Source organism: Camponotus floridanus, unplaced genomic scaffold (assembly GCF_003227725.1).
Source record: "Camponotus floridanus strain SB8 unplaced genomic scaffold, Cflo_v7.5 scaffold13, whole genome shotgun sequence".
Classification (NCBI taxonomy): Eukaryota; Metazoa; Arthropoda; class Insecta; order Hymenoptera; family Formicidae; genus Camponotus; species Camponotus floridanus.
The window spans coordinates 936,210-963,942 of NW_020229248.1; the positions used below are offsets into that span (position 1 = coordinate 936,210).

General features: G+C 40.1%; 1 protein-coding gene across 2 annotated transcripts in view; it reads right to left on the reverse strand.

Annotated features, from left to right (window-relative positions):
* The window catches only part of LOC105254219 (POU domain protein 2), a 124,023-nt gene that overhangs the window by 50,182 nt on the left and 46,108 nt on the right, over positions 1-27,733 (reverse strand). For both annotated transcript variants that reach the window (XM_020028425.2, XM_025406018.1), the window contains exon 3: positions 9,017-9,235. In XM_020028425.2, the coding sequence (XP_019883984.2) occupies positions 9,017-9,235 (219 nt within the window). The remainder of the gene's footprint in view (positions 1-9,016; positions 9,236-27,733) is intronic.

The following is a 27,733-nucleotide window of genomic DNA, read 5'->3' on the forward strand; positions in this document are numbered from 1 at the left end:
CGATTTTTCACGGTCTGTAAATCTTTCTATTTAGCAAACACTCTTTTCCATTAAAGATTTTTTCGTTTTTTTTTTTCGATTTTTTATCGTACAACGAGAATCATGCTCGACATCATAATACAATTCATGAAAAATCTGATTGTAAAATTCCTTTTTTTTTTTCAACACTCGTCTGATAAATCAAGCGAAACCTTGATGAAAATAATTGGAATGTAGTTAAGATTTTTTACTGTTCAAAGGTAACTGTGTGATCTACGTCGCTTTCATAATTCACTCGTAACGAACTATCCCAAAGTAATGAGCACGCTCTTAGAAATTACATGCTGGGCTTCTCGCCTACCGCGCGAAAGTTAATAGGAACACGCTCGCGAGAATCGAGATAATGATCCACGATGAAAATGCAATATCGTGATAAAGGAGTCCGAAATCCTTTTTAAATTAAGACTGCGCAACATTTTAAATTCTAAATTGAGATAATGAAATTAAACGAGGAAGAAAGTAATATCGTAAACACGAGACAATTTCCGCGTCGACTTTCCGCGATCGCGATAGCGACGCAACGAATGGATTCCGCTCGATTAAAGCGAATATGTAAAGAATGCCGAAGCAGGATCCCCGACAATGCAATCCCTCCGTAATAAAAGCAATCGTCGAGCGCGAAACTTCCATTATACTCGCCTTCGTAACGAATCTCATCCCGAAATAACACCACATCCCCCGGGGGAGTAAATTGCGGTCCGCGCAGTTTCCTCGCTACTTGAGCGCAGCGCGATCCAGCGGTGGTTTCCTCAAAAATCGGCGAAATGAATCCCGATAATGTTCGACGCGTACCGTATATGTAAGGGAGTCGAGAGATCGCGCGACCACGAAAAATAGTTGCGCCGGCTCGTTTCCTTAGCGCGCGCGCGCACACACACACACACGCACGCTGCTCCTCTAAGTAATATATTTCTCAGGGATAATTGCAGGCACACAGCGATTTCGTGCAGCTCGTTCTGATGCCGGCAGATACCGCGGACCGTACGGCGAAGCGTGTATTGCACGTGCAGGTAGTGGAGAGCACGCGGTGAAGAGAAACCGACCTTGCGGAGAGAGACAGCGATGACGCGCGATGAAGCGAGATGGAAGGAATACCGCACGTATGTCGGTAGATTACACGCGTATAGGTAGGCACTTACCTATCCACGTAGATAGGTAGACACACTCGTGCTTAAGGGAGACTAGGGAGGGAGGAGAAACGCGAGAGACGAGAAGGTAACGCGAGAGACGCGATAAGAGGTTGAAGGGAGAGAGAGGAAGAGAGAGAGCGAAGACTCTTTGATAGAGCGTAACTGACTTCTTGGCCGGTGCATATTACCGGGCTGTTAGAGGGCGGAGCCGGCTGATGAGTTAGCAACGTATTGACTTTATAATAATCACGTTAGCCGGTCCACCGTGATCCCTTGGTATTACGCGGTGCCTCGCGCGAATTCACATACCGGGTGACGCCGAGCGTCCAGCATGTTTTCCAAAATCCGAGGAATCGATTTAAATTCGATTACCGCAATTTATATTTTCACACTGATCTTGTAATTTACTCAAGTAACATTTATTGTTAGAGAGAAGAATTTGAATTAAAACTCGATTTTTTTATTGTTTATTCAATGTTCGAAAAGTTAATTTGGCGCTATTAGATCAAATATTTTCCTCTCGAGGATTAATGATGCGTAATGTTTCATAATCTGCTAATTCACGCCGTATATATGCGCACGACTACGTCACATCAAATCTGTTCGCATTCCGATCTCGGATATAACGCAGCTGCGCAATTTCTTATACGCAGAGTATATGGGATTCCGCACTGACCGTAAATATTTTTTTCGCGCAATACGTATCGTGCGGCGTGTACAGATCGCGATCTCGCTCGAGGAGATGCAAACTGACCGACCGCGTATATACGAGAGAGACGTCGGTTGACATTTGGCCGAGCGGGCTGGCTGGCTGCACGAGAAGAAGCTGTTACACGCTCGAGCGTATGAGATGCGTGGCCTAGAACACGGCGTGGAGTTCTTGCCTGGCCTCTCCCCCTTAATTAGCGGTTCGGTTTATCTTAATCGTTCCCTCGACTCCTCTCGGAACCCGCGAGCCCCTCGAAGAGATGAGGAAGCACGTGAGAGCGAGGCGCGCAAGTCGTTACGTATTCACATGCAGCCGCCAAGAGATAACGGCGATCTCTCTCTCTCTCTCTCTCTTAGAAATAAAATAAGAGATCGAGCGAAAGACATGTGACCCATCTCGATTTTTTGCGTCTGCTTTGCACGCGTTATTAATATTTTCCTGATCCTGGTGTCAATGACATTGATGGATGATACGGCCATTACCTCTGCACTTCGTAAAATATAGCGTCCAGGATCGTTTATTATCAGACGAGAAGAATTATCAACTGTCGAAGCAGATTAACCGAATATGTTTCGGAAAACATTCCGAGTACGTGCCTTTAATTAGAGATTCTTCAGTTAGGCGTGTTTCTTCAACTAACCTAGACGATAGTAGACTTCGAGTTTTCTACACGAGGATATTCTCTCATATTGACGTCGGCGTTTTCGCACGAAAAGCAGGATCGCGATTTCTCATAATGATTTCCTAATGGGATTTTCGTAATTACAATGGACAGTAATTACAAAGTGGCTTGCTCGTTAAGTAGATAGTTAACAACTGAATAGGATCCGTATAATAGACTCGTGCTCCTATCTCTTTCCCTGCTGCAACTTTCACGCAATTGATCAAGCAAATATTATTTCTATACAATACGCTGAGTAATCTGACGGACTCCGACCTTGAGGAAAATGTAAATAACATAAGCAGCATTGACGAAAATCTATTGTATCGAATCAAACTATCAAATTAGAGAAATATTGCGATGCGCAATTTCTGTAAAAATCGACACGTGTCGACAGCGTGCGCGAAATCGTAACTTGTATCTTTTTATCACTGTTGCTCTCTGAGATACATCAGGATTGGATGTAATCCACCTACCAGCTACCACCTTTGGAAGAAATTTACCGCGTCTCGACTGTGGTCTTTTCCCGCAACAAGTCAGTGATGCTAGCTTTGCCATTTACGCGCGCACGTATATGTACGTGTGTGTGTATGTGCAATCGAGAAGATCCTCTTAATTCTCGTTTTCACGCATCGCGCCCTTCCTTAGACTCAGATCGCGCGCGGATAGCAAGCTGCTAGCTGTACAAACCGTTTTTGTAACTGTCCTGGCAACGCGAACAGCGGCGATGCGGTAACGGCTGGTGCAATCCTGACCTCCAATCTCACCTCAATTTGCCTACTCGCCGCCATTTGCCTCAGCGAGAACGGAGAGAAGGAACGGCCTATCTAAAATTATGATCTGAAAAAGTGCCCGATCGTTCGTGCACGCGTGTACGTGTATGCATATACATACGTATGCATATTCATACGTGTGTGTTGTACGCGAGAGGTCGGAGGCGCGCGCACAACCGATTAATTATAACAAATTGCGTATTATTATAAATTTCGCAGCTAATTGGTACCTTTTTTAGCCACGCAAGCTATCCCTTTTATTTTTAAATCCTCGAAGCGCCGCTCATTACGTATCTTACGAATGAATTTATTTATCGCAAAATTCTTCTATGCAAAAAAAGCTGTAGTAAAAAATTAATAATAATCTATAATATAATATAAATTTTAACATAAAAAATTCCCTCTCAAACGTTGTAACATCGCACGTTAGTCTTATTTTTTTATACTTGACGCGTCCACGATTTAATGAATCCTTTAAAACAGGTTGACGAGCCACAAGGTATTTTCGCCGCAATGAATTTCGGAGGGCATGAACACCTGAACGCTGATGACAAATGAGCGTTTCCGACGCGCGGGCACTCGACCCACGAATGGATTTTGATCGGAGCGGTTGACTTTAATGCGAGATAATTAGCTCTTCAATTATCGCGCCCAAGCCGCCAGAACGGTGAATCGTCCGTGAATGAAGCGTTTACAGCTCGATGCTAATTTGCGGTACACCTGCTTTTTGGCGAATGCGGCGAGGGCGCGCGAATGTTCTCTCTGCTCGGTTATCGCTGCAATTACTCCACGTTGCTTAAACGCGCTCGTTCGTTCTCAGTTATGGTCGAGGGCACGCCTTTATTGCGGATGAGCGATTTCTCCAAGCCGATCAGTACAATATTTCACTATAATTGGCATATATTGAAAGAGTAAACTAGCTACATTGAAAAAGAGCATTCGACTAGAACGTAAGTAAAATATTAACTTTATATTAAAAAATTTTTTTATAAGAATTAGCAATTATGAAGGATTAACAATAATGCATTTAGATAAAAGTCAACAATGTTTTATGTAGAGCAGGTAAAAATAATACTATAACTTCCGATAAAATTTTTTTCCTTCCATGACGCAAAATTACTGATATATTTGTCTTTAAAGTTAAAATTTGAAAAGCATTTTTTAAAAATAATTTTTATATTACTTTGTAAATCTTAATAATTTGTAATTATTATATATTTTTATATTAAATAAAAGTCTTTAAAGTAGCGTGACAGATTTCTTGATCACATCGGAGAGCCGAAGGTGGACATTTACATATCTTACATATATTATATATATTATCATTAAGCATACCCGGTTAAGAATTTTGAATTTATCGTAGAAAGTATGATGCGTGCAATTCCTCATGAAAAATTAAATTAATTCTAAGAAGAAACGTAGCACGAATATGTAATTTTATGTGTTTCAATAAATCACGTAGTAATACGCCTACTAATTAATTTAGAGAGAAAAAATTTAAAAGAAAGTTTTCTACTCTTTCCAATGTTACTAACTCAAACTTATTTTAACAAGAAATCATATGATTAGAATAATACATTGCTCGTAAAAAAAACTAACTTTACAAAGAAAGCAATGTTAGATTCTCTTAATTACACAATTAATTTAATTTAATATGGATGTATCAAGAAAAATGATGAGTTGTATAAAAGAATTTTATAAGAATTTCGAGTTATTTTTAGTCTGCTCATTTTTTGCTTTAGTCTGTCTCTACATATCCACAGAAGTTGCCTATCTTTACTGAAATACATAAAAACATTAGAATTTAATAACAAATATATAACAACATCCGGGAAAATTTCTGAAATGAATTCGTGGGCTTATTGAAGCAACTGCGCAAATGCAAAGGTATCGATTGCACGCAATAAAACGGTCCTTGGACCGTCTCGTTGAACATATTTACGGCGTTTATGTTGCATTTTACAATCGGCCGGCGTATTCATTCGTCCGGCGAGAAGAAACAACGCGCGACGCCGCAGTTACACCCTGATCGATTTAACGCCAAATGTCGCCGTGTTTTACACGCGACAATAATGGTCGAAATCTATGTAGTCAATATTTCAAGCCACCCTTTCTCGTCCCCAACCCTCACGTGGATGGCGCAGCGTTCGTACACCAGCGACACGTAGCCTCTTAGTTATTGGTCCGCATATGGACACCGTTCGATATTTCATATTCCAGCGAAATGAAAATATAAACGCAATCGCAGCCGGCGTGTTTCAAAATACGCTATTAATTTCCGTGCCATGTGAGTAACGCGAGTAAATTTTAATTACACGAAGTAAATGATGTGCCGTACCAGAATTTCGAGTAAAGCTTTCAGATTTTTTCAAACGAATATTTATTTATTACGCAAGATGTAAATTGTTCACGCAAAAATAATAAAACAAATAAAAAAACATTATAGATTTTATAATTAATTTTTTGTATTCATAAACATCAGTGCGTTTCTCACGAGCGGTATTCAGAGACGTGAAATGATTTCAGGAGGTCGGTCGAATTTACATACTTCGGAGGGAAGAGGTCGATTCGATGTAGAAAAGTGATAGTCTCAAGGGAGAAATACGATTTCTTCTTATCATTCGACAAGACAGAAAGAATTCTTCCGTAATCGACTGTAATTTACGTGAGAATAAAGTGCAGTTACGCGAATACAATCATTTGAAAAACTAATCTTTAAGATATCTGCTATTCCTCCCGTTTTCATATTATATACAATTTTTATAGTTAACAAAAAAACTTAACGTACTTTTACCAAATTTATGTCATTAACACTTAACATGTTTATTATCCCTGATCTAAATGTGATTTTAAGACAGCACGAGTGAAAAGTATATTTATATATTAGACATAAATGTATGAAGTACTGATCATTTATAAAAAGAAAATACGACATAATTAACACACCTTCCGGGAATGTAAATACTCTTTTGGATTACGTGTATTCAATTTTAACTACATTTCTCGATATTTGCATCGCATATCAAGATAAATCGTGATTTTCCAATAATTTAATTTTTAACATTAAAAATATCTGCATAATTAATTTTCCGGTGGAAATTCCGTTAAAGTTTATTTGAAATTGAACGAGAAATAATCGAGAAATGCGTTAATATCGGCTGGTGTCATTCGAGCAAATGATTTATGCTTTATCGATTGTTTTCCTATTATGTATTAAACTTATATTTAAGGGTTGCCGTATCATTTTTAGGGAAAGACACGTCGTTGTAACACATGTGTGCTTTACGAGAGTATGTTCACAAGCCTGTAATATTTTAGGGAGAGCCCTCTCGGCCCTCGTCCTTTAAAAACTAGCCGGTGCATATGTCGGCGCAGGCGACATAATGTTATCAAGCTGTCCAGAAAGAGTCGCTGCCGATCGCCGCCACGTAAGGCCGAGGTCCTCGGGGGACCGCGTCCTCGCTCTTGCCCACTTCGTCCTTATTGATATACCAAATAAACACACTTGGCAGCTAGGCCAGGACGGCTTTGCGAGGCAAATAGCTTCGGTAGGACCCTATGTCCGGGAAAATATCCTTCCTTCCTTAAAGTTGACGCTATGCTCGATGCTGATAACAGCGTTTGCGACAAAAGTTAAGTCTCCCTTCGAATCGTTTGAAGAAAAGATAAATTGATTTTTTCTTGATGAATTATTTTCATATAAAATGATGAAGAATAAAATACATTTAAATATATATGTTCTATGCATTACATTAATTATTAGATTATTGATAAATGAAAACGAGTATAATTTTAATGCCATCATCTGACTTAACTTTTGCTATAAAAATTACTGTTTTCTTAAACTACCGTAAGTCATAATGAAATTGTTTCATTAGCTTTGATTGTACAGTAAAATAAGCTTTTTTAATTTAATATTTTAGAAAGTAATTAACAAATTTTACGTTTCAGCAGCATTGATATTGATTCATGACTTTCACAGACTAATGATTTCAAACTCTAATTTTTATTATAATACAAAATATAATTTACCGGCTTTAAATATAATTCAGATATTTTTTCTCATATATAATATTAAGTATTTTATTCGTCATCATCAACGTGAATTTTTGTTTTTCTGAAAATCATTATCATGATACGATGCAAGAAATAATCCCTAATACTAATCTTAATATTATAGAAAAATGTTAATGTTCTATCACGCTGCGAAACGCACTCGGTCAAGACCGACACGCGGTCGAAACGTCATTTACCTCCTAAAATCGCTTCTGGAATCTCATTCAGTCTCCGGTTTCACCCTCGTGGCTTTTAAGTTTCGACCCTTATCGACCGCGTCGTGGACTTAACGCATCTCGTCGAGCGCGGCGGTTATCCAGTAAATAAAGATGAGTAGTTTCCCCGTCATCGCTCTCTCGCACACACGATCTCGGGCGTGCAGCAGCGAGACGGTTTTAAATTCCGCGAGTCAAAGCGATGTTTGACATGGAAATGTTGAGCGATGCATTAAACATGCCGCGCCGAGTGCTTCCTTCCCCCTCCCGCGAAATTGCAACTCCCCTGCTTGTCTCGAAAAGACGAGAAGCGTTCCTCTTCGAGGTCTAGGATCCGATCGTATAATGCCAGCTTCGGACAGCGCGATTCCCCTCGTTGTCCGAGCTGTATTTATTTAGGCAAATGAAAGGAACCGCCGTTCCATACTTCTCAGCCTTCACTTTCACGAAGTAACTTCCGAAACAAAGTTCTAATCGATAGCTGTCATGATGTCGCAACGCAATAGGTACTTCTATTCTTTTGTTTTTGAAAATGATAAGAAGATAATGTCTTTTGCCACATTATCTTCTTATCGTTCTTATCTCATGTGTTTCCCGGAAATTATTAAAAAAATATAATTTAACATAACATGTACCGATATATTATATTAAGCAATTAGTTTCTCTCTGTATTTTATTGAGCGTCGAGGAAAAGAATAATTTTAAAAATAATTGGTAAAGAATATTAATAATGTATAATGATATAATCATTCTAAATTATCCTACTTAAACAATCACTCAATATTTCGTCATAAATAAATATAGAATCATATAGTAATAATTCAAGTAGTTTAAATACGATATATTGTGTGAAACTGCCATGTAATTTCTTGACGTCGAATGCAATTCCAGATTTTTTTGTAATTTTATCTTATCTTAACATGCAAAGTAATACCCGGTAATCATTATATTGTGAGTTGTAAGATGCAGCAAGACAAGCGCTGTGAATTTTCGTGTCAAAGCTTGTTCAGGGTCGGGGAAATGTACGCGCATCTTCGAAAGGCAATTTTAGGAGCTTTTCCGTAAAAAGAATTCTTTCCCCTTCCCCTCACCTTTTCTCTTGATTGTCCGGCAAATAACATCAAGCTTATTGTATTATTTAAAGAGCCTCGCTTTAAGAACTACTTTAAGCCACTGACCCTCGATAGTCAGAGTGCTGGCAAGGACAGCACAAAGTAGGTTTCTCACGGATGAGCCGCGAGGGTGCGAATTCGTTATTTCTTCAAGACGTGACGTCGAATGAAAGTAGAAAACGCTACGAAATTTTCCCGTTAAATGTTACGTTAAAAGCGTAACGTATAAATATACATTTTGCGAATATTGCATAAAATATTCTTTCGCAAAATTATAATATATTGGAGATTTGTATTCCTCGCGGAATTATTTTTACTCACCAGGTGAGATGCCGAGCTTCGCGTGCATGCTACTGGGGCTTCTATGATCGGGGGTGGTAATAGGGGCAGCTACGGGTGGCGACAGGTGGGGATGTGTCAGTGGCCCGCCACCTGTCGTCGTCGTAGTAGTAGTTGTGGCACAGGGATTTAAGGGTGATGTCCTCTTGAAAGACTGGTCCGTCCGCCACGCGACCTCATTGTCGCCAATCCAGACTTTACCTGCGCAGAAATCGGAACAGAAATTAGATAAATACAATATAACAGAATGTGTCACGTAAGATTATTGAATTTAAAATAATAATTATATATCGTGTGTGAATATATATTATTTTCCTATAAATATATTATAATTATATATAAATAAATAAATATATATATAAAACAAAAAGTGTAATAAAATGAACTAAATACCACTTTTCATAAATGTGAGAGAAAAGTATGTGCCATTTTATTTCATCAAGAATGGAAGATCAAATTGCAAAAGAGAAGAGACTCTCGAGATAAATTCTATGCCCCGCGCGTATATTAATATAACGCACACAGACGAGACTATGCGTGTGCAGAAAATGGCTTCTCTCCCCCAAACAAACTCGTCGTAATTAGCGACCCTCCCTAAATCCCCTATCCTTGCCAGCTTTCCCGGTTTTCCCCCGTTTCCCTTAATTTCTGGGAACAATGCCCAGCTCTGGATGTTGTTCCAGGCTGCAGTGTCTAATTACACGGGGGCATACCGAGCTCTTCCTTTTCTTCCCAAATTTGTAAGAACGATATATAGAATGCGCTAAAGTTTGTAAATGCGCCATGAAACATTTATCAACACAATCGCAAAGCAAACAAGAAGACTACGTTATAGAAGCGATTTATCAACTTACGTATTATTAATTATATGCCTTATTTAGGAAAAATTTACATTTACATCTAGCAATCATTAAAAAGACTGTTTAAAATATTATCTTTACTATTTATTATTTAAGCGATATGTTAATATTTAAGTTATTTATAAATATTATTAATTATTTTCACTAAGTTGAAATATATAGATTTTTGATCTACATATCGAGATGGTTTGCAAATAAATTATGTCTTACTAATATTTTGTCGCGTGCGAAATCCCGGATGTCTATCTCGTGTCTTTTCAAGCTCCCCGTAAGTGGCGGGATCTCGGATTTATGGAACACGCGAATACCGTATCGCCCCCGCATGCGTGAGACGTGACTCAGACTCGGTATTATTTGCTTGACGAATGATTTAGCTCGAAATACTTAGCTAGCTTTTCCCCATGCTCCCCCCTACCTCCCCCTTTCTACTTTCTCGCACCCCCCGGTGCAATATTCTCTCTTGGTTCTCTTCTATCTGCCTGCTAACGACGACCAGTGAAGCCAGCGTTGTTGCAGAGACAGAAATACAGTAACCAGAAAACGGAAAGAGAATAGGGATGAGCAGAGGGGGGAAGAGCAGCGTGGAGTTCAACAGCATGCAGGAGAGCGACGAAGATAGAGTAAGGGTAGTAACCGGAGTCTGTGGTTACGTGAGAAAAAGAGAGAACGTTTTTCCTATCGAGAGGAAAAAGGGAGGCGAGAGAAGAACGGTGGGGCTGAAGAAAGTGTAGCCGGCGCTAACTAAGGGCGTCGGCTAATCAATATCATCAGAGAATGGCCGCTGACCTCCATCTACCCCGCTAGATCGACCATTGTCCGGTATTCCGCGCCTCGAACAAGCTTCGAGAACGTATACGAATCATTTCGATTTTTCTTCTCTATCGCGAGAAAGCTTAATTGCGAAATAAGAATGCATACGCGACAAAAACGTGTCACGATAAAAATAAAATTAACATACTGCTTAATTGTTGGTAAAAAAAACACACGTACAAAAATAAGACAGTGTGAATTATTATTAATAAAACTACTTATTATTACTTAACTATTACTAAGTATTATTTTGAGATCTCTTTGATTAATAATTGTAAAATTAGGTAATATTATATGCTTCGAAATAATATAAAATTCGAATTAAATGACTTATCAATCGCGTTGTAACCTTTTGAAGAATATTAAACGTCACCTCGATATCACTTCCATAAGAATGGCTTGCCCGAGGCAAAAACGTGAACCACAATACGAAGCCCCCTTTTAATCTCGTGGTGTTTGCATGGCCGCCCGATTTCGTTCAACCCGATGGAGACAAGTGAAAGTAGCGCAACCTAAAGAAACGGTGAGCTCAACGTAAAATCGCGTGCGACTTTACGAAAAATGTAATTATGCGTGTTTGAAAAGATAAAGGAAAGAGAAAAAATTATGCAAGCAGTGTCCAATTATTGCTATTTTGTCGACTGGATAAATATAAAATTAATCTTTTTAAATTACATCATTTCTTGACGAAATATCATATTCGAAGATAAAGGGACACAATCAGTCTCTCTCTTGCCCGTCTATAGACTCCATGATGTTCATCGGCCTCATTTACGCGTCCCCAGTGTCGTTTCTTGCTTTCTCGCCCAATGAGGGTCGCGCGGCTACGTCCGAATAGAAACCAGTCTGCATAAACAGAGCCATCCATTTCGCGATTCGTCCCTTTTACCCCTCCACCACTCTGCCGTATAAACCTCGCAACGAACCATTTCCCTTCAGCCCTCGCATTTCTCCTCGTCCTTCGTTCGAATCCGGCGCGAACTCCATTCACGGGTTTATCACTGTCCAGATAACAACGATTTACCTACACGCAAACTTCTGCGGGTTGGGGCTCCGAGCGGGTGGAAGGCCGCGTCTGGAGATGGGGCTGATAGAGAGGAGAGACGGGGTAAACCCCATGACGGGGTCGCCGAAGAAGGCGAGCGAGACGGGCAGCCACCTTGCATTCGGGAGTATTTCACTTTAACGGCTCTCCGGGGGATTGGCTGACCCCGACCGGAGACCCTTCACCGTTTCGGCATAATGGACCTCTACATTACTTATTCGTCCTGGCCAATGTCCTGCTAGCGGCTCGCTCCGTTCCCGACGAGAGATCGGCGAGAAGCCGCTCGTTTTCCACGTCCTACCATTCACGCGCCCGATTAATCGCATGTCGCGGAAACAAGGATATCGAAATGGAAATGTCGTAGTAAAGAATATTGACAATTTAACGAAAAATAAAATGATTAGATATATAGATTTCTTATGTATCAATTTTGAAACTATGCGCATTAATAATATAAACATAAATTACGTACATCAAAGAGAAGATATCCAAAATTCTATTGAGAAATATCATTTTTCGGTGTCTGAAATTTTTCTATGTAATCACGTATTGCTATCTCTCTTTTAACAACTAAGACACCTTGCTGATTTCAGCTTCCGGGTACCAGCCAGTAGCACGGAAGAACAACACGCCCCAAGCAAACTGCTCGTGGTACTTGAAAGAATTGAAAATTCCTGCTCGTCTAAGAGTTGAGGAGGTCGAGACTGGAGTGGGCGATGGCTAGGGAAGACAGGAAGAAGGGACGAAGAAGCGAAACGCGGAGATAAAGCGTTCGATATAAGATTAATGCTGGAGGCCGCCGACCAGTTCCGCGCATGTCGAGGGCCGTTCAGCCATATACGACGGCAATGGTGATTCCTCTTTGAAGGTAGAATCGTGGGCAGTGGCCAAATTGAATCCTGCTTAGGATAGAGGAAGCGTCGAGAGAAAGAAAGAGAGAGGGGTGCCAGCCCCGGAGCCCTTTCTCCAATAAATAAATCGCCGGCCGTCTGTGGGTCTCCGATTTTCAGCTCGAACGTACGGATTAAAATCGACCGGCCGATTTGTAGCGACGAACGCCGGAAGTAATTGCGCGATTATCTTGTTTCTGTATTTTCACCCGATTTCGTCTTATTCGTGCGAAATACGAAGCAGCTAAAGTATAAATACCTCTGCTGCAATTATCATGCTTATACATATGTATGTTAGAACTTTACATGCATTATTATACAAGTGTTTTCTTTTTTGAATAAGAAAACAATATAAGATATAAATGAGAATTATAAATAAAATGATAAATTCTTACATTTTTAACGTACTAATCATATATTTCATGTCCTTATTGCTTTCTTATAACAATTTCAAAGATATAAATGTAATCATATAAATATATTATCTATTATCTATTATCTATTATCAATTAAATATATTATCTATTACCAAATAAATATATTATCTATTACCAATAGTAAATATTACTAGTTTTACTTTTCAAAGTTTCGAATTACGTTATACAAGCGAATGATAAAAAGATTCATGAGTTTTATATAATTTCTCTCTCTTGAATTATTAAATATCCGAGAAATATGAAGAAAATTTTACAAATTACATAAAAAATACATTCTCTTGCAGTATTTACTATATAATTGGAAAATAACTATATTAGAGTATTTACTACATATTATTATAAAAAATATAAATTCAACGATTATGCATTTATTTTATGCACCAAAATATTCTAATTATAATAATCCTTTGTAAAATGTAAAACATTAATATTATTCAATAGAAATATTGTGATTTTTCTTGTGCATGTGTTCGTATGTTACAAAAATTGCATTTTTACTATAATATTTTCTTTGTATACTTTTTGTGTAAAGAGCAACATTTAGAATGCCTATGCTTTTTGATTCATATATAAAATATATGAATCACATGTCATGTAGTGAATAATCTTTAATCATTGCTTATTATCAAGTACCAAATATTGTGACAATGCTTATTATCAAGTACCAAATATTGTGACCTTCGTTGTTGACTTGAGCTGTTCTTTCGTAATGCTAATAAGTAATATTAATAATCTATCATATGCTAAGTCATTGGAAAAGATACGAACAATATTACACGCACACACACGAATACACACATATATATAGTATATCTACACATTATATAAAAAAATTTATATCTGTGTAGATACATTTCTTCTTACAAGTAAGGAGAAAAGTTTCTACGTTATTAAAGATATTTAATATTAATAACAAAATATTTTATATTTGTTATATTTTAGTTATTTCATGTTTCTTTTTTTGTCTTTACAAAAAAATAAAATGATAAGATGTAGCAGTACACTTACTGATGCAACTCACGTGTATATGACGTCACGATATGGAAAATTTATATTGTTTGTTCTCATTAAAGTGTTTTTATCTATATAAATAACTCTCAATGTTATCATATTTTTTCCTCAGACATATGATACAAGCGACTTATTTTCAAGGAATTATGAAAAGCATATACTTGGAAATGTATATGTATATCGTTATAATACATTATCATGAACCGTATGTCGTATGTGTGAAATTTTTCTTGATCTAACACGTATTCGTGATAAAGTTCGATTCGAAGCAAAGTCCAATATTAAGTTAGACTTAGCCAATATCACTAGTTAGTGACACGTGCACGTAACTATAATTTCTATAAATTGTTGCCGAGATAATTATCGAAGCGAATAATACAAGGTATGCGAGTATGATATTAATGTCTCTCTAATATTCTGTACAATTCACGCAATTACCTCTCTTTATTTCTTTTATTTCTTTTACTCGGAATTATTCTTTTAACTCCTTGCTCACTTTTCTGATGGAAACTCAATGCCCGTGAGGGAAAAAGACAAAGGATCAGAGCATTCGTTGAGAGTTTCCCTATTTCTTGCTGGTTGCCCTTGTCGGAACCACGATCGATAAAACCGACCCCCTATCTCCCCCACGCACTCTGAGTACCTTAACACCCTCATAAGTTTAGGGTGTCTCAAAATTCGTACTCATATTTAATGTAGTGAGATTTTTATATTGACTTAATTTAAGATTAATATCTTTTTTTAGTAACATGTAATTGAGTACCACCTCTTCTCAATCTTCTTTATAATTCAAGATTCGAAATTTCGATGACTAAATGGCTATTAAATATTAAAATTTAAGTAAAATTTACTTAGAATTATATGAAAAATAAGGTTTTGATTTGACATTCATTCCTCTTTATCGATCGCCATTATGTTATATGAGATACCTGGCCTCGCCTCGTCCAATAAAAAAACGTGAATAATAAAAAGGATCATCCGTCGAGGCAGAAGGGGCTGAAGAAACGCGGCAAGGGTTGTGAGCGCAAGCGCGAAACCGCCCCGCGAACGAAGGATGTCGGATACCACCCTTCGGCATAACTCCTTTCCACCGACACCCAGCCAATCTGCATGTAACTCGCGGGACGAACCGCCATTTTGAACGAGATTTACAATCCAAGGGGTGGAACTGCGCAACCCTTTGCTTCGATATATCGTAAATAGAGATGAAGAGAATTGAGAGAAATGAAAGAACATGAGATAATGTTACTATAAAATTGCAAAAAAGAATAAATTATTAATCAGAATTTAAATTGGACTGTTACTTATAAAAGCAAGGCGTGAGTTCTGTACTGTTCAATTTTTCGTGCAGAAAGCTATAGCGCGGAGCTCTGTGAGCACAGCTGAACGCCATGGATCGAAAACGATACTGCGTGTCGGATATCTTTCTTCACAGCATGAAGCCGTTCAAACAAGCTTAATAAAGCTTTAGAACATATGCTTCTTCATCTAAATGAAAAGAGAAAATTTTTCTTTCTTTACATCAATATTTTCTCAAATATTAATATTCTTTCTCCTCCTCTCCCTTTCCCTCTATTTCTCTTTTTAAAGTTGTTTATTTAAAAAATTAAGAATTTAATTACTTAAAAAATATCATTTTAAGGATATCAAGAGATATCCTCTTCTATGCTCAGCAAATAATCATCTCGTAAAGATATTAATCCAAAGTCTACTCTAATAATTAAACAAATGATTAGATTGTTCGATCACAATCGCGCGTTACAAGACGTATCACGCGAAAAAAATGGATTTAATATAATCGTATCGATTCTCGACTCGCTCGAAGCAGATTCGCCGTCATCGCGACGCAACCAAGGGGTGAAAACCTCGAAGTTCCCGAAACATAGGTGGAGTTTTAACGAGGGATAGGGGCGGACGGCGCGGCGGTCGGGATAGCGATTTTAAAATCACAATGGCAGAGACGCACACGTCGCCAGCGTTTATCCATCCGTTTTCATCCCCCCGTCCCCCTCCCGTCAGCCACCGGCTGGCGTCGCTCCTGCCGGTTGCATCTGCGTTTGCCGCGCGCCTAAACGCTCCGATCGTCGATGCCTGCGCGGGAGACACGAGCCCTAGAGGCCCTCGAGCGCGTGCGTGAGTGCGTGAGAGTACACGGACGCGCATCGTACGTGCGTGGCACGGACGTAGCACGCGTTTCCGAAGGAATATAACCCCTGCACCTTTCGTGACGCGTCCGCGGTGAGGAGGGGACCCTGATCTCTCGGCCACCCCTTCCTCAAACATTCTAAACTTTTTTTCCGACCCCCCTCTGCTGCGTTGTAACGACGCCTAGCAAGTTTGCGTCCAAAGGGCTACGATACGACGACCCGCTTTTGCTAGTCTACCGTTACGATAATTCTTTCTCTCTCTTTTTTTGATAGATTATGCCGAATTGGCACAAAGTTACCCCTCGTTGCGGGTGATTTCTAGTATCGAAATAAGCGATTTGTGCTGGAGATTGTATCTATTTGGTTTTCGATTGCTCGATAATTGTCTTTCCTGTAATGTTTGTGTAACTCGCGTTGAAAATTACAACTTGGCCAAAATGTATCTTATTTATATTATATTTATTTGTATTTAATTATATTATATTGTATTTATATTGTATTATATTATATTGTAATTATATTATATTATATTGTATGTTTTTTATACGTGTATATCGAAATTTTATTCATTTTAAGATTGCAAATTGATATCGTAGAATTGCAACAGGAGATACTTATTACGTCTCTCGATACCTATTTATTTCTCCATATGCAAAACAACAGGAAACTGTGTTTCTGGAATAGTTAACATTCATTAGTCTAATTGGTAACTATGTATCCGACAGCGCAACTCAAAACAACTATTAATGAGTAATGAGAATTGCAATTGTTACCGGCGAGTGATTAACTATGATAATTTCATGGATATTTGGAATTTCAATCTTGATAACTATAATGAAACTTCCTGCTGAGAAATTGGAACTTATTAATGGCGAGATGACAGAAATATAATACATCGTCAAAGGCTAATGGCTGCTCGATCCAGTCCTTGCGACGCAATACTTTCACCCTTGGAATGTCTTTCCTTGATCGTTGCCAATTAATTGGCACAATTATATAACGCACTAAGACTTTTTATAACGACATCGCTTTTAAATTCCTCCATTTTTTTATTGCGTATTTTTTAAAATATTCACTTCTTTAAATTCATTTTTTTATTGAAGCAAAATTACATATCTTCAAGTTGCGTTTAACGGTTCGACACCTCGAATTAGAGGCAAACCATATAATAACATATGTTAATCGAGGGTGGTGTTTTCCCATTTTTTCTCTTCATAGCGAACGAACCGTGCGCGTTCCTGGAAAACCACTATCGTTCTAATTGGCAGCGGCGTCGCTTGCCTGCGTATGCATCGCGAAACGACCGTTTAATGAGAGTCCCGGTGATTAACTATGCTAATACGAATACTCTGTTTCGATCGAAACGCGAGCAAGTCCCGCTTTTCCCCCCGCCCCACCACAGATAGAAGCTCCCCCATGTCATAATATACATACCACACCCAAGTGTATGCGTGCACCCGAGATGAAATCATATCTGCGGGCGAAGCAACGAGCGCGTATTCGCGATACGCATTTATTACGCATCCGCATCCTGGAATAAACGCAAAGAGTGCACGTGGGAATCGTCGATAGCGCGGATGTGGGGGGTTCTATTAAATTCCTCCCGGCTCTCTCCGGTCGGCCAATCGCCGATGATCATCAGGGGCCCTCTCGGTTCTTCCCTCTTTCGCTCGGTGGCTAATTAATCTCTCTCGCCGTCGTTCGGGGTTTGCGCGGCATATTAATCAGTGGCACCGAGTGGGACCGCGCGCCCACCCCTCGATGGAATCGATGGACCCGCGAGAGATCGCGCGAGCGAGATCGTCTTCTCGAGGAGCGAACGCCGACGATAAACGTGCGATAAACGCTCCTCCTTCCTGCCGACGCGATGTCAGGGGCGAGCGAGCACATTCGCTGATAATCGGCCGCATCATTTGTAAGTCAAATATGGGATACATACTTTGTAATATTCTCCGATCGACGTTGCGCGAGCATCACGCGAGATGCCTTCGATTTCGCTACCGTGATACACGCGAGGCGATAAGATGCACGGCCAATTTGTTATCTACACGCTGTATCTGATTTATTCATGATTTACGCAAACAACTTTAAAAATTACGATGAAAAGGAAGGAAACGCGATAACGCGTTCCCTCCTTTTCCTCTTCAATTCCATCGCGGGCAGATCACGATCGAGAGAAATTCACGTTTTCAGAAAAAAAAAAAATAATAAAAATAAATTACTCGTCACACACTTCTTGAATCAAGCAATGCGTCTCGAGACAAAAATTGCGGCAATAATTCTTAGCTCCTCGCAACCCCTGTTAACACTCCCTTCGCTTTCCGATCCCGTTTCGATCTCCAACAAGAACAGCTGCGTCTCCCGTGCCAGACACTGCAACTCGTAGAGAGAGGAGACGAAGGACGAGCTGACGGACGGGCAAACGCGAAGGGAGGTCGAGGGACGAGAAGAGGAGAGGAGGAAAAGGAGAGGAAAGGCGAAAAAAGAGGAGAAAAAGAAAAAAAGAGGAGAAAAACCAACGCGAAGAGATCTTTAAAGCAAACTGCTCGCCTCGAAGAAGCTCGGCATGATGGACCTGGAGGGGTGAATTCGTCGCCCGATAACCCGATTGGCTGGCCGCGCCGCCAATGCAACCGCGCTCTCTCCGCGAATGCATTCGCTGCACACACCGCATGCATCTCGTCGCTCTACCGACTCGCTCGCATATGCATGCGTGCGTGCGTGCATACGTGCGTGAGCGCGTATGCGCACGCGAAAGCAAGAGAGCGCGACGAGATTGTCCTCGCGTAAAACGCAACGGCGGCGTGCATGCGTAATGCCGTTGCGTGTAGGTGTGCGTCAATGTGTGGGTGCGTGGCATGCGTGCACGCGTGTGTGCGGTCCGCGCGGGATCGTCGCAAAAACTGGTAGCCGGTCACCGGTCGCCGACATTGCCATTGCGAGTCCGTTCTCCTCTCTCCCGACGACTTCTCTCGATCCTGTTGCACTTGTATGTATATTCGAGGGGGCGAGGATGAAGGAGGAGGGATAAGGGGAGATGAAGGACTAGTCCGCCCGATGTCGCGATCGAGGGAGGATGGATTTTTCTCACGGCTCCGACAGAAAGAAGGAGGCGAAGGAACGACCGGATGGAAGAAGACGTTTTCTTGGGATGCTTGGGAGCGAGTCCTCTTTTCAGGTGATCCTGAAGAGACGTATGTCAAAGTTTCTCATTTTTCGCATCGTTAATTCCTTTGTACTTTTGTACCTTGCTATCTCGGATAAGATTTACGGTAGACTTTGAATTAGATTTTAATAATAATGCGGAATATTTTTTTTCGCAGAGATCTTATTAGCACCAGCTGCGTGATTTCTGTTGCAACGCGTAAAGTTAATAATGAATCTCGCCATTTCCTGGAAACCATTCGCCTTTTCCGAAGCACTTTCTCCTTGTGCACGAGAATTTTCTGTTGATTTGCATAAGCCGTAAATAATCTCTTTTTCTTGATAACTCTCGCAATATTTCACGCAATATTTAAATTAATTAAAATAAAGAAACGTAAAAAGAATTAATAAAATTAAAACCAACAAGTTAATTAAACTAGAAATTCTTCACGTCTAAAATGCTGAATTCGATTTTGCATATAACGTACGATCAACGTACGTATCAACGTACGATTTTGTCATAAAGTTAATTATCCGAAACAATGATTTCGTCCATATTCTCTGCATATTCTCGTCCATCCTGAGAGGTAATTGCCGTGACGTCGACATTATATCAAAGATAAAAGATTCATGAAACTCAACGTTATTTATTCATTTTCACGCACACGAGATTTCAAATATGATAGTCAAGCAACGTCTCGAACATTTCGATGTCACAACATATGTCGCAAGCACTGTAGACAAGATATCCAGAATACATATGAATAATATTGATACGAAAATTCCTCGTGATGTGGAATCCCCTCCAAGAAGCCTCAATTTCATCATCCACGTCAGTCGAAAGGTCCGTAAACTCCGATGATCTAAATTGAGAAATCGCGCATATTTATGCATTGCGTCGGTCTTTAGCGTCGAATTATCATGTGTCGATTCTCCGGCGAGATAACGACGCGACGTTGAAGGTGCGCCTCGGTTTTACATGTTTACATATTTAACTTCAATAAGATTATCGCTCTGAACGACACCGACTCAAATCAAACATCACTGCGCGAGTAAACCCACGTTCATTGATAACCTCGATAAACGGGAAAAACGCGTCAGGAATTCTCGGTATAAAAGAAAGAGATCTCTTATCCCACAAAATATATTAACTTTAATCGCAGATAATTAAACAATTATTATCACCTTAAGATTGAAAAAATATTTCCCTTAGCTTGATATCTGTGATCGAGTAAAATATACACGATATTCCCTTGCCTTCTCTCTCTATTTCTTAAATATCTTACACAAAATACTAAAGTTTCCTTAAATATCTTACACAAAATACTAAAGCAATATTTCTAAATAACTGTGCGAAATTGTTAAGCTGGTGAATAAGCATACGCATAGCTTTACTTACATCGTCATAAATTCATTGTTTAACTTGGATCGTCGAATTAACTATTATCATCTCCGGAGAGCTATTTCCGCAATCTTATGATTTATAAATCTGTAATCTATTAATCTCATTTGCAATCTCCATCGCACGTTATCTCTGTCAGTGATCAACTGCGATTAAACGATCCATGCAATTCGACGAGTACAATATTCTCGGATTTCAATCAAATTGTTAGCACGCCAGAATTGAACGCGATATCAATCGATATCGAAAAGTTACCCCAGCGCCTGCCTAGATTGCTCCCTGCTCGATTTTAAACGACTATCGGTGTGTCACTTTTTTTTATTACTTTCGCGCATAGTCCTTCTCGTATCAATGGCTGATACATCGGTTAATCGAAGGGTGAGTTACACGAATAAAAGTTTTATTTAGCGACCGCAGAGTGTGGCCACAGTGGAACAAAGGCGAAAAAAGTGGAAACATCTCAAGGGTATTGATACATGATCGCCCTAATCTTGCATTTCGGCGAGCGATACTTTTTTATTTGATTGCAAATTTTCTCTACGATTATAGCATTAATTTAAAATCGATTCCTGATAAAAATAATCTATTAACAAAATCCATGAAATTCAATATTTCACAATAAAAATCAAAAGACTATAAAAAATACTATTAATACTCTGTCACTTTTTGGCCTTTCAAATTTCCAAGATACATTGCTTATTAAAGTTGTATCATTTTCTCTTCACGATTTCTAAGAATTAAAAATAATCGCTCAATTTATAAATGATTTGACCAAGTACATATTTCGAAGGATGAGTCGTCAAACATGAGAATTTTCGTTACGTTCGAAAACTACTATCTCGTGGCATCGCGGCGTTTTAAAAGGCGCGCGACCCCCTTTTTCCGAGACTCGAATCCCCCCGCTGGGACAAATGCGCAAAAACTGTGTGAAAAAGCGTTATTTCGGGGTGAAATCCGACGCTGCGCGTTCGTTTTTTTTTTCTTCTCGCGAACAGCAACCCCTATTTGAAAAAAAGAGGCGCGAAGCTACGGGGTCGTCGCGAAAGCATGGCGGGGTGCAGGTAAATTTTCTCGTGATTCTGGAAGATCATCGTTTGACACACACATACGCGAAGCGAGAGGGATCTGCGTATCCTGCATATTCACCGGATTTTTGTAAATCGCAGGGTACCGTGGAGAGGAAAAAAAATCGGAGAAGAAGCCATTCACCCTAAAAAGTTGAAAAGGGGGAGGTTAAGAAGGGTCCGCAACGGGTAAAACCGTCTGTTTTTTGAACGCAAATCCGACGATCCTTTAGAATTCCCGATTTCTGGGTCATGGGAAGGTATCGCGATCAATGCATCGCGTTGCCCCGATCTTGGAAACTGATTTTTTTTTCTTTCTTCTCTTAACATTTTCCCTCCCCGCTCCCCCGTTCTGCTTCTATATCCCGTCGCTGCGCTTTCAGAATCTTCTTCATCGTTGCGCGATCTCACCCCACCTGTGCTCGTTCGATCGATTAATGCGCGGCCCGTATCCCGAAAAGGGTTCCTTTCTCGGAAAGTGGAAATTTCTAAAAGTGGAGCAGTAGATTCGTGGCGATTGCGCGCAGAATATCGAATCTCTCTAAGAAAGTTTCGCAGAGCGATGAAACATTGCGTATCTAAAAGCGTCCGTACGTGGAATTTCGAGTGCATCTCAAGGAAAAATTTTGCATTTTTGTGTTCTCTACCAGTGCGAATGTTCGATGTGAGAAGAATCTCGATGAACTCTACAAGAAAGAGCAATGCATAAAAAAATGGTGAATACTTGAAAAATCGCAAATTTCTCTGATCTCGCAAGGAAAAGTTTATGCAAATATCTGACGCTTCTTTGCACGATTGAAATGCGTGGAACAGCATCACGACGAATAATTTAACGTACAATCGACACTTGGATCCGCCAACTATGTAAACTACATATTCATGCATGCATTCGCGTGCAATCCGGGCGCGATAACGATCGACACATTGTGCGCAACGAGGAACTACGTATTGTGAATTCAAAATTGTCCCCGGCGAGGCGCTATATTATATACCTGTATTATAATTAGACGCACATTTGGCGCGGTGTCAGTTAATTACGCCGTGAGATTATTACCATGATTACCATGACAGCAAATACGGAAACTACGCGAGCAGCAAGATCGTGCCCGGGATAAGCCCGCCGTAATTACTCCAAAGACACAATGCGGAGAGAAATTCGCAATTATTTTATAGAACCCCATAATTGCCACCCTCGATAATAATTGGTTGCTATCCGCGAAAATATAAAACATGTCAAAAGATTTAACTGCGTTTCGCGCAAATTCTATTTCGGACGATCTAGGATGGCAATTTTCTTCAAACACCGTGTACTGTCATTTGCCGTGAGTAAAAATATCCGTAAGCGTATAATCATACCGATGCTGATATGGAACTTTCATGCGCGAGGATATAACGACATTAATTAGACGCGTATCGAGCGCGACGGATGCGTCCTCGAGAGGCTCTTGGATCATAAGGCTCGCGCTTCCGGAGCGTCCTGGAATCATCGATTACATCATGCCGAATGTAAATATCGCTTCCTCGATCGTTCTTCGAACCTCGCAGGAATCTCTCCGCGCGTGGAAAAAGAAATTCGAGCCTTTTCCCCCTAGATTCCGTAAGTGCATTGAAAGTGCAACTGAGCTCTTTCCCCGAGCGTACATATTGAATCGTCATAAAGCATTCGCGTGCATCAGACCGAGCTCATTGTCCTGTCATTCACTCGTCATCCCCCGCCTTTTCTATTGCCCGGCTATATATGTATATGTATACATATATGCACGCATACGCGGCCGCGAGCGGCTCTCTTGCCTCACAAAAAAAAAAAAGAAAAAAAATAAACCACCCCTAATTCACGTTTTCCTCCCTTGGCGCGGTACGCGGTCTAAGCCAGGATCAAGAGTGCCCCGCTCGTCCTTCCCACCGCCGTTTTCTTTATACGAAACTGTTGCGTTTAAGGCTCGTAGAGATTAAAGACGCGGGATTTGAAATCGAGGAATCTTCGCCGAGGATTCGTTCCACGGGCCGCTTGCGATGCAACGCCATGCACATCGTGTGCAGCGACTTGAACAAGTATTCTGAGGTCGGTTGTAAACTGCGAAGCTACGGATAACAATTGATATTTATAAAATACTCACGAAATGTCAATCACATTTGTAAAGCGATCAAAAACTTATCGAGGTCTTTCGAAGGAAATCTTTGTAAATGTAAAAACTTACACGGACAAGATTTTTATTTTACGAAAGTATAATCGGATAAAATTTTCGAAGATTTTGATTAGCCTGAATTAAGTAAAATTGTAAATGGAAAGTATTAAAAGGATGGAAACGATGAAAAGAATTTTATACCGCGCGTCCGATGATAAATGCCCTTTTTCATGCCTAAAAAAATCGCAATCAACATAGCACGTGCTAGCGAGCGGCAAACGTAAATGTGACTTTTCAAAATTCAGTTAGGGTGAATTCAGCGACGAACAATGGATCGCTCCTGATGCAGCTGTCCCATCATTACCGGCTTCGTCACCATAACTCTTGCAAGCCGGAACTGTACAATAAACTAACGTAGTAAAAGCGTAGAATAGTTTTTTCTCTGTAGTATACATGTCATTTTTCTAAATATTTTTACAACAGCTAAAGCAGACAGTTAAAGTCATTTGATTATTTCGAAAGTATGACTTTTTTTTCTTCCCATAATGAGGAAACAAAGCGAAAGGTCGGTGAAATCAATTTCCAGCCAATTTACAGAGCGAGTCTTTGAGCGCAAGGGGATGACGCCTTAAAAGTGCGTAAATAAATAGATTCGGACGTGGGCGTAGCCCACAGATGAGGGCCGAGGGTGAGGTTCCTGGAAACGAGACAATAAGCCCGGAGGGTCGTCGTCGGGAACTCAAAGAGTGCTCATGCTGCGACACTCGTCCGATAATCTAATAAAGGGGTTGTCTCCACTTTTCGCGTCCCCTCCCGGACGTTCAGTGGACATGCATTCCTTTTAGTTTCATTCTCTCTCGGCATTTCCATCGTAGATGATTTGAAGGTAAATATTACTTCAAAAGATTTCGATGACCGGCTGTAAATGGGCAATTTCTCGGCCGCTCTTATATTCGCACGAGACTAGATCTTCGACACAATGGAATGAGAGGTGAGAGATTTTCTCACTTGACTTTTTGCAAAATACACGAGCTTTCTTCTTTTTTAAAAAAGGACAGTATCTAGATGTAAGTAATAGAATTTATAATAGATAACAATCACTCTTTTCTTTAATAATAGAATCCCGAGCTAAGTTCCATAAAATTTTAATTCACATGAAAATATTTGTAATGTCAAAATATACACATAAAATTTAAAAAATTTTTAAACTCGCGAAGAATTGCTCAAAGTTCCGAACAAAACTAGAAATCATTTTAATTTTCCTTCCTGTCGCGAGTTTAAAAACCTTAATTCTCTGGAAAATGTATTCAATATAATATGTTGAAAATTAAATTAATACATATTATTATTCATTTTAGGAAAAATGACGCCCGAAGATTTTGATGACAAAGGATGAATTTCAATTGCCAAGACAATTATAAGCCATTCATAAAATGTCTCTGTTTTAATCTCTTATTTTTTTGAAATTTTTCTTTTGCAGGAAAAATATGGACATACATATTTTACATACACTATAAATTTTTCAGACAGCACTGGATGTCACACATGCTTTCAAAAAATGTCTCTTTCGGATATCTGATTCTGGTGGCTATTGACATCGTTTCGAACGTGTTGCACGAGACTGACCTCGTCCGCTGCAGGACTTGTCAGAAGACTGCGGAACCTCTTTCCACGCCAGCCACCAACCCCTCGAGTGCGGCCACGACGTGTAATTGAATTGGGTTCTGGCTTATTCCAAGCAAATACACGGCGCGCCTTCCGCTCTCCTTCTTGGATACAATCTTGGATACGCGCGGAAATTTTCCGACAAGATCGAGAGCAAAATATATTTATTAAACAGGAATCTGATGACGATTAAAATTACTTATGCGCGAAAAAGTAAAGGTATCAAAGTGTATTTAAGCAACGTTTTCAGAATTTTAAATAGTTTCCTAATTTATGGAGGACAAACTTTTACGATGATATAAACGTAACTTTTGAAGATGCAATAATATTTCGAGACATTTATTTCACAAAAAGTTGCTTCTAAATCTTGCTTTTATCGATATTATTTGCGCGATGGTTACGTCAGAATTAGCGCAACTTAAGAACGGTAAGAGCCGCCATGCGAAACAAATTCTCGCGAGATGGAAACAGACGCGACGTGTACGTGCGCACGAGATACAAGCAGGAGGAAGGGAAGGCAAAGAGGTCTTTCAGGAACGAGAGCTATTTGCGAGACTCAATGGAAGAGGGTCCTCGAAAGAAGGGGGGAGAGAGGGAGACGATGGGCGGCCGCGCCCTCCCGCTATATCGACCAGCGCTCCGCTCGGCTATTCCGCATTTTAAAGGGAAAATTTCCGTTTATTCGGGCCGGCTTCTCTCCCGCGGAATTATTCGAAGGAGCTCGCCTCGCGGATAGCAGCTCAGATGGAAAATAACGTGACCTTTTGCTCGTGGCAGGTCTCCCGGGAGCCTGGCGGAGCGTTTCTCTTCTCTCCTTCGTTTTCCTTCGCCTCTCTCATTTCCGCTGGAAATTTCGGCGTGTCCTGAAAGCCGAGTGCACACACAGGACAGAATCGGACCGTCGGAATTCGCCAATCTTGAATTTGAGCGGGTAAAACGCGTTTTCCATCGTATTCGACGGGATATCCTCCTACGTCTCCTGGAATACCTCTTTGTCTACGATATATATCTCGAGGATGCTGCGAACGTTGACTTTCGGAGCATGAAATCTTTGTCACGTCACGATGAGAGATATATTGAGCATAGATACATTTCCAATGTATCCCTCGAGTGATGTATACGACTTTGCGAATTCAAATTTGTTAATAATATAATAATTTTTTCATTCAAGAGAGTCATTCAAACTAATTAAAATTCGTGCGCAGTAAAAGTATAAATGTAAAAGTAAAAATATATCTCAGAAATAGCTGGAAGATGAACATCCCCTAGACTTACAAGTAGAAGGCGATATCAAATGTTACATCGCGAATGGAAATATCGTAGGAATGGCCTGCGATCGAACGAGAGGGATGACGGAAGGCAGGGTAAACAAACGAGACCTCTTCATCAGACAGCGAATTCTGAAGTTGTTTGCTCGCGCTGAACTTTGTGCGCGGCGACAGAGAAGGAAGATCACGAGATGAATGAGGGAGAGAGAAAAAAAAGAAAGGCGATCACAGAGAAAGCGACTGCCAACAGTCCCGCACGTGACGTCCTTTCCGGCCTCTCGTCCTGCGTCCTCCTATTCCTCCTTCCGTCTCGTGTGTTGGTCCCGCCTCGCGTTTGCTATTTATTCTAGTTATTTTATCACACGCCCGAGAAACGGGAACACCTCGCAAACTTCCGTTCGTTTAACCAGCCTTCGATTTGATGCGTCGGGTTTCGATGAAGCTTCAAAAAATTGGTATATTGCAAATGATGAACGCGAGGCGAAAATCGAGCTTATAAAAAGTTAAATCATCACGTTTTTCGCAATCCATGATATTCCTAATTAACATTATTTTAAGCAAAATATGGGAAAGTTGGTTGTATGATGCCCAGGGGATTTAGAAATCCGTTTATCACACTTGATATCGCCTGGTGTTTTGTAACGCGTTGTAATGAAATCAATGAATATTATACGAAGTACGTTCATTACCGGGAAGTGTAATGCGTGTCGAATAGAGAGAGAAAGAGATTTTTGATTAATTAATTATGCAAATTCGCTAATTAATTGAGTAAGCTTAGCGTGAAATATTGCGTTTTGTGCATTTGCGAAACTTCCCCAACTTTTACCAGG